The 8,857-nt window shown below is 35.9% G+C and overlaps 1 protein-coding gene across 1 annotated transcript in view; it reads right to left on the bottom strand.

Moving 5' to 3' along the window:
• Positions 1-4,348: 4,348 nt before the first annotated feature.
• Positions 4,349-8,857, bottom strand: part of METTL25 (methyltransferase like 25) — a 30,917-nt gene continuing 26,408 nt past the window's right edge. Inside the window, exons 11-12 of the mRNA XM_070947352.1 lie at positions 7,438-7,509; positions 4,349-4,571 (exon numbers count right to left, since the gene is read on the bottom strand). Coding sequence (XP_070803453.1) covers positions 4,485-4,571; positions 7,438-7,509 — 159 coding nt within the window. The 3' untranslated portion in view covers positions 4,349-4,484. The remainder of the gene's footprint in view (positions 4,572-7,437; positions 7,510-8,857) is intronic.

The raw sequence follows: 8,857 nt of genomic DNA, 5'->3' as shown, positions 1-8,857 counted from the left end.
AAAAATTATCATATTGTGTTCAGCTCTCATATAAAACTGAAAAACACTGCTTTTTAACAGCTGTTTTATTAACATGAATATTATCTGTCACTGCTTTGGATTCAAACATTCTTTTTTAAAAAAACATTAGAATTATTTGTTCATTGTTTCTTAGATATTTTGAGATATTGTAATTTTCCAACTGCATAATGCTGCATTAGTTTGTTATCGCACAGTGCCTTCATTCTCTACTCAGGAAAAAATCTACAGCCTAGTTTTCACAAACAGCAGTTGAACAGGCAATGCTGTGTCTACATTAGTCCACACCACTTAAAGCTGCAGTGGGAAGCCAACATGATTAAATGAGCCTCTATACAAAAACACAGTTGCCTGGATGTTGAGAAATCGCACTTCAGAGACAGCCTAGCTTTTTCTTTAGTATGCCAATTCTTATCTACGTGCAAAGAATTAATTGAAGGAAGTTCAGTCATGTTTATTTTATTTCAGCATTGTTTTCAAAGAAGGCTATCTATGAAGAAATGAATAATGTCTGACCATTCTAGAATCTCTAATTTTATACATATTCATCAATGCCAATTATTACTTGATGTTACAATCATCAAGTAATGATGACAATACCATGTGTGAAATCCCTTTCCATTCTTAAAATATGAAATATTTTGGGCATGCTACTTGGGATTTCTGTCTATAGGTAAAATGCTTTGCAAGTGTCAAGTTTAATTTCTTATTTTATTCTTGTAAAAATCTTTGAACATCATGCTTTGATGAAAAGCATGTAAATCCAATAATACTTAATATAATCTATGAAGATTCTGAGTCATCCAGGTCATAGTTGTATCAAAAGTGGTTTTTATTTTTTGAAAAGGCAACTGGACTGATTTTTTTGAGAAAGTTGTCTTCCTCAAAAAAGAAAAATAACAGTCCAGTTTGCCTTTTCAAAAAATAAAAATCACTTTTGATTAATACAAAATACTTAAACACAATTTTTAAAGTTATGTCAATCTAACTCTGTTTCAGGTGAATACTTTATGTTAAAATGAAGTGGCAGCAGTTCTCATACAAGGACTATATTAATTGAATGCATAATTACCATTGTAGCAGACCTATTTTTCGGGGGGGGGGCGGGATGATTAATACTGTATTTTTCGGAGTATAAGATGCACCGGAGTATAAGACGCAGCTTAGTTTTTGGGGAGGAAAATAGCAAAAAAAACACATCTGCCTACCAGGTATTCATCTGGCTAGCGTCCTTAGTCTGGTCAGCTTTAGCACATTAGTTTGCTGGTTTTGATTGTGTGCACGTGCTTTTTATCCCCTGCTTGGGCATAAAAAACAGATTCTAAAACACAACTGATCTTTGCAGAGAGAAGCAATGAGAAAAGCAGGCAAAGCACGGAGATTGCTTCACTGAAAAAAAGCTTCTAAAGCACAACTGAGAGTTGGAGGGAGCAGGTAAAGCACAGAGATTGCTTTACTTGCTAGCTCCTTGTTAGGGTTGAAAAAAAACTTCAGAAAAGCTACATTCGGAGTATAAAACACACCCAAATTTTTCGCCTCTTTTAGGGTGGGGGAGTGTGTCTTATACTCCGAAAAATACAGTATGTTGTTTTGAAGAAGTGCTGTTCTCAAGCATCCCAAAGTAAGTCTTCTGAATAATTTTTGAAGTATATACTACTACTATTTTCTTCAATAAAGATAAGGAAAACCTATATCACAGCTAGACCTAGCAGATTAAATCAACAGCAAAAAGTTATAGAAGATTCGTTAAATATAATTAAACAACTAAAAAGAGCTTTCTCTAAAAATCCAGCTGCCTTCCTTTATTAATTTAGCATTTTGAATTTAGCAATTTCATTATCATACTTCTGGATCAAACTACAAAAGAAAAAAAGTGGAAGTTACAGTATTTTAACAAATGAAAACATCTATATTTTCCTTTCTCTGTATGAGGCTCTTTCCCTGAGAGTCTTTTTGCCATAAGAAGAGAAGTGGTGATAGAAAACGCAATAGCAGAATTCTCTATCTTGGATTAATTACTTTTTTAATATAGACAATGAATTGCTCATTCTTTTGTAATGATATTATGTCAATCCAACAGACAAAAACTTTTTAAAGTATCAGGATAGATAGACAGACACACACACGCACATATACAGAGAGAAAGAGAAAGACATTATACATATAAATATTTTATTAGGAATGTGGAACTATTACACTGCCACTAATGATTTTATCATTAACATTAATAAATTTACATTATTTACATTAATAACATATTAATAGTATTTAAATTAGATTTTATGCATGGAAATAGTGAGTTCCCAGTTTTACATCAGATCTTGGAAAAATCCAATAAAAATAGCTGTGCACTTTTTCATTTACTTCCCGCTGACAAAATTTGCAGGCTTCTTAAAATAAACCTAAATCAACTATAAAGCCTCATGCATATGGTCTATGGAGTCCAGTTATACTTTAGTTCCTAACAGATAAATATTTTATCTAGCAAAATTTCAATAAACTTGCAATTCTCCCTTTGTTACCATGTGGTATATATTCCTGCAAATACTACTGAGTCAATTCACAGGGTCTAACATTCGGCACTGAAAAGCTCTATGGAAACATCTATTACAGGAAGTAATACATAAAATGTGTAACCAGAACAGGACAACTTCCTGGTATTAAACCATAAAAATGTAAAGCATGTAGCAAGAACAATTAATTCAATGTCTCCTCCCATCCCATCTTCCCATGGCCATGGGTGAATGAATCAGTCTACACAAACTACTGGATTCTTGTTATACAAATGCAGCATTCCCAATTATTTCAATAACATAGTTACTCATAGTAAGACCAGTTTCTTGATAAAGTTCCTCAGGTTAACAAGAAAAAAAGTTTAATTGACAGAGCTCTGAGTATATATAGACATATCAAAATAAATTAAAGCAAATATTTTCCACTATTTACTTTTAAACAATTAATTTTAACATCTTTAACAAATCATAGGAATCCTCCATGGATTTAATCTCAATATGCAAGATATGGATTATATTTTACATGAATATAGAACACATATACAGAAAACAGATTAGGAGAGTGAAAGACACAGGAAAGGGATTTGGAATACTGATCTCAGGGGTACAGAATCTTCAGCAGTTTGCAGAAGAGGGTCCTGCACTGTATCACTAACTGCTCGCCAATGTTTTGTGACCAGGTCAGCTAAGCAAGCATAAACTCAGCAAGCATGTGGTTTTCCAAGCCTACGGTTTCTCTGAAGTCAGGGACTCAGGTTCGTTCAGAGAACAGGTATTCGTTTACCATTTCTTTCTCTTAATATGATTCCAGCTGTTCAAGAAAACTTGAGTGGTTCTTTCAGTCTGTTAAGAGACTTGTAAGATGCCTCAAAGAACTTCTGAAATAAGCAAAGACTGGCAAGAAGTTCATACCTAGGATCTCAGCTCCTGATTTACTTCAGCCTGGAATGGAGATAAGAGCTCAACATGAGACTTCTTTCTTCCTAAAAAGGCTTTAATAAGCAGGATTTTTAGACTAGGTCCCTCCAATATAGACATTTCAGAGGGACAGCTAAATTATCCCATTACCTAGCTCCAAAATAAAAAGACCTCCCAGTTCTTAGAAATATGCTTGGAAATATTTACAAGATTATTCTCTTCTTTTTACATTCATATTCATTTACATTCATGAGCATTGATTATATTTCTAATTCTAAAGTGATGCTTGTAAATGGAGGGAGAATGAAAATAAGGCAAAGAGGATCTCATAAACATTATTCTGCAGTTATCCCATATCTCTCCAAAGCCTACTAGGTTGTGACAACTTTTCTTCCTGTGTAAGGCTAACATGGTGCAATATTAAGATTTCAGAAATAAGAGTAGGAACATCAGGAAGAATTTAAAATGCGAAGACGATAGCTGTGATCATGGGATCAAAGTCTGTGCCCCTTTTTAAGGAGTGACATATGCAATGTATACAAAGTGGATGCAGGGCTTTGATCATGCAATTGCAGCCACCATCTTGACTTTTTCAACATTTCCACCCCTCCAATAGATGTCCCTGAGTGATTGTTTCTCAAGACAAGTTGAAAGGCAAAGGTTTTTGACCAAATTGTAATTATGACATTCCTTTTCCTACCCATTGATATGCCATTTTCCCCCTTTTAATCAGATAATACTGTAATCAAAAATACTGTATCTTTTTTTAATTTCTTTGCTGAATTTTTATGAAGGTAAGGTATTTCTCTTCAAATATCCACATATGGTCAAGATGGATTGTTACATATTATGTTAAGTTAATAATTTATATATCAGCACGAAGGATAAACTTTATTTTTATATTTAATTTGTCATAATACATTAGCAATAAAAATACACAAATCATGGAATTCTTAATCATGTAAGATAGTCGTAAAAATCGTAACAAATTTACAATATTTTTTCCAAATTTTACTTCATCCTGCATGTGAAGTCTTATTTCTTCAAAGCCACAACTGCATAGCATCTGGGGGATTTTATGGGATCAAATAATTTTATCAGTCCAGACCAGGCAATGTTGTCCTGTAAAATAATATTTGATCAGAAAATATCAAAAAGATATTAACTTAAGATTTAGCAATACATTAAAATCTAAGGAAAAACCTCTGTTATAAATAAAACAGAAGAAGAAAACTTTTCAAAAATAGTTATTTCTCGTGCTGCTAGACTCGACTTTTTTGCCACCAAAGACTAACATGACTTTCTCCAACATAAACTTTGCATATGGAGAACCAAACTGGGGACTCAATACAATAGTAGCAGTATAAAACTATGTACTAAAAAATCAAATACCGTAGCTTTTAATTTCACTTTACCAACCAGAACTTCAATATTCTCAGATGGGAGAATAAATAAAAGCCTCTTATTCAGAATTAAAGAACCATTAGAATAAAAAAAGTTACACTCCCTGAAATCTATTACAGATTTTTCCTTTTCAGAACATTCTTTGCTGCCAAGGATTAAAGACATTCTTCAGTGGTTTAACAGAACTAAACCAGATTGTACCTATTCTACATACATGTATCACACCACCATTCCATTAAGTAATGTAACAACTTGATTACTTAGAAAATGTAAGTCCACGCAATGTATTTTGACATGTGATGCAACACCCAGAAAAATATGGCATCTTTCACTTACCGTATTTTCCGGCGTATAAGACGACTTTTTAACACATGAAAATCTTCTCAAAAGTCGGGGGTCGTCTTATACGCCGGGTGTCGTTCTCCTGTAACCAGGCTCCTGTAACCAAAAGACTCTGACGAGCCTTAAATGGCTCTGGCGATCGAAGCTCTGACGATCCCAGCTTTGCTTGCTAATCAGGCAACTCAGCTGGGATGCCAGAGCCATGTTAAAGGAAAAAACTTTTTTCTTTTTACGTGGCTCTGCAAGCTCTGACGATCCCAGCTGAGTTGCCTGCCGATCAGGCAACGCAGCTGGGATCGCCAGAGCCATCTATCCAAGCTCTGACGATCCCAGCTGCGTTGCCTGCTAATCAGGCAACTCAGCTGGGATCGCCAGAGCCCAGAGCCCTGTAAAAGAAAAAGTTTTCCCCCTCCAGCTTGCTTACCTTAGCTGCTAATCGCAACGCTTGCCTTGCTTCGCTTGCCTGAATCCATTCCATCAGCAAGCCACTCCCTGCCTGCAATCATGCAGGCAGGAGTTGTGGACTTCAACTCCCAGAATTCCTCAGCCAGCAAAACAAAGCTGGCTGAGGAATTCTGGGAGTTGAAGTCTACAAGTCTTAAAGTTGCCAAGGTTGGAGATCCCTATTCTATTGGGTAAGTTTTTTTCCCCTTTGGGAGCTTTAAAAAAAATAGTCAATTGGGGTTTTTTTTAGTTCTTCTTTTTTAGACCTAGCAATTTAAAGCTTAGGAAGTTTTAAATTTAGCTTTCATATAAAAATAAAAATAAAATAAAATAAAGTAATATTTGTGCAGCTTTCTGAGATTTAGTGTGTTTCTGTAGTGTTTCACTCTAACTACACAAACACACAAAATCTCACAAAGCTGTATGTGGAATTTTGTGTGTGTAAAGTGTGAAAGTTGGTTTTTTGGGCTTTTTGTGGCTGTGTGAGGTTCCTGCTTGTTGCAGGGGCCATTTTGGGTCTAGCACAGCTGCTTTTACATTGTGGGTGAGCCAGTTGTGTTGTGTTGTGTTGTGTTGTGTTGTGTTGTGTTGTGTTGTGTTGTGTGTGTGTAAAGTGTGAAAGTAGTTTTTTGGGGGGCTTTTTGTGGCTGTGTGAGGTTCCTGCTTGTTTCAGGGGCCATTTTGGGTCTAGCACAGCTGTTTTTACATTGTGGGTGAGCCAGTTGATGTTTTTTAATTTTTATTTGGTGTGCGTTGGAAGAGGGGCAGTCTTATATGGCGAGTATAGCCCAAACCCTATATTTTAACAGGAAAAGTCAGGGGTCGTCTTATACGCCCAGTCGTCTTATACGCCGGAAAATACGGTAATCCTCCAGGGAAAGATTGAAGGCAAACGAGGTCCAGGCAGAAGAAAAACATCATGGCTTCAAAACCTAAGGGACTGGTTTGGACAAAACTCAACAGCCCTTTTTCATGCAGCTGTTGAGAAAAATAGGATTGCCAACATGATCACCTATGTCCGGTGACGGATATGGCACAAGAAGAAGATGCAACATATTTGAAGATTGTTAAAAAGAAAAGCAAAATCAGACAATCTCTGGAAAAGTATAATAATCACTATTCACAATCTTAAATAATAAGATTGGTGTAAAACCCCGTATTGATTTTGACTCAAGCCATTGGGAAATGTATCTTTATATTCTGCTGGAATTAAATAATCACAAATCAAGTAGCATAAATCCTAAATAGTCATGAATCAAGTAGAATGAATCTTAAGTCAAGTGTATCTGCCACAGAAGTACAATCTGTTATAGACAGACACTGGATTAATATTCAAGAAAGAATGTTCTTTAACTCTAAATCCTTAACTTAGAGTAATCAGTAATTCACACAATTTTACAATCACTTAGTAAAAATTATTTAGGATCCACAAAATATGGAAATATTTTGGAAACATAAATACAGGTCCTTAAAAAAAATAACAATTGCACAAAAGTCATTTATTGTTTCAAGCATTAATAATAAAGTTTTCTATGTAGGCAATATCACTTCAATATTATTGCAGTTAAATTACTGCAGTAATTTAACATGCAATTTAAAGTACATAAAAACGTTATTACAGCAAATTTTCCAAAAATAAAAACATTTGCTGGTAAATGATGGATATGATAGATTGGACTTTAAAATTTTGGCAAACAGACGAAAACAATTATTTGTTTCTTTTAATATGAAGGAGACATGATTTGCTTCAAATACTTTTTAAAAAACCTGTATCATGGATAAATCCACCAAGACTTACCTGTTCTTTGAGATAGCACAGACGATCTAGAAGTATCAACACCTCTATGCAAGGTCCTAGAACAACTTTCAGCTGAAAATTTAAACACAACTGAATCACATTTCTAAAACGTATACTCAAGTAGAAAGAAATACTACCTACAACACAGATTTAGATTTCTTATTTAAATATTTGAAGGTAAACTCTCCTATGATCTCATTACTTCAAGGATATTAATTATTAGAAATGTATGAATCAGCTCCAATCCAGTTCAAAATGTTCATCTCATTTGGATTGTTAGTTTGATTCATAAAACCAAGGCTATTTAAGAAAGGGCTTTTAGAAATAGATAAAAGATATTAGATTCAAAAAGTTTAGTTGACTGGGAGAGTCAACTGAATGACTTTTTCATCAAACCTCTCCAAAGGATACTAAGCAGGATTTTCGAAGTGGCTAGGCCCAAACAATTTTAACTGCTGCCAAAAAGATATATTTGGTAAATCAGGATTTCTCCATAATTATTAGTTGATTAATATAATAATGTAAATGTTGTATAATTACCATATTTTTCAGACTATAAGACACTCCGAAGTATAAGATGCAGCTAACTTTTGGGGAGGAAAATAAGAAAAAAAAATCACCCCATTTTCTGCCTGTTCTAGGCAACGGGGATCGCTGCTGCCACTACCTATCCCCGCCACCTAGAATGGGCCAAAAATGGGATGCGCAGAGGCCGAAAATGGGACGCACGGAGACGGAGATTGGTGGCAGCAGCAATGGGTGGCGCTGATGCCAATGGGCGGCAGCAATTCCCGCAGCCTAGAACAGCTGATCAGAGGTATTCCGGGAGACAGATCCAACCGCCAATCAGCTGCTCGTGCTAAATCAGGCTGTGCTGAAGCTGACCACGCTGTTTGCTGCATGGAGGCAAGTTGCTGGGAGGCAGAGGACGAAGGGTGGGGGCTCGCGGGTGGATGGGGCTTTTGCAACATTCGCTGTATAAGACACACAGACATTTCCACCCACTTTTTTGGGGGGAAGTGCATTTTATACTCCGAAAAATACGGTATTTTGTGTTCTGCCCCAGCTACGGATCCCAAAGAACACAGCACACACAAACTCTGAACAAAACTTAGTTTACTCAAATAACACAGTTTTAGCAAATGCCAGATGTTAATAAGCATTCTTAACAGCCTGCCAGAATTCCACAGATAAGATAGTCAGAGTCTTACTGGAGTTGGCAGAAAGCCCAGAAGCAAGGTTGCAAAGAAATCCCAACGCGATGATTAGCGAACTAAAGTTGTTTCCTGCAGCTTGTTACAAACTGCGTTCTTTCTTAAATAGGCCAAGGGTGTGGCCAATTAGCCCCAAGCCTTACTCTCGAGGAGACCTCCTCCTGAAGAACCACTCCTGCCTTTTGGCAGCTCTGCGTGCCCGTGCA

Source organism: Pituophis catenifer, unplaced genomic scaffold (assembly GCF_029215685.1).
Source record: "Pituophis catenifer annectens isolate HBS135680 unplaced genomic scaffold, rPitCat1.0.hap2 SCAF_7, whole genome shotgun sequence".
Taxonomy (NCBI): domain Eukaryota; kingdom Metazoa; phylum Chordata; class Lepidosauria; order Squamata; family Colubridae; genus Pituophis; species Pituophis catenifer.
The sequence above is the reverse complement of the archived record's forward strand: the minus strand, read 5'-3'. Positions and strand labels throughout refer to the sequence as shown.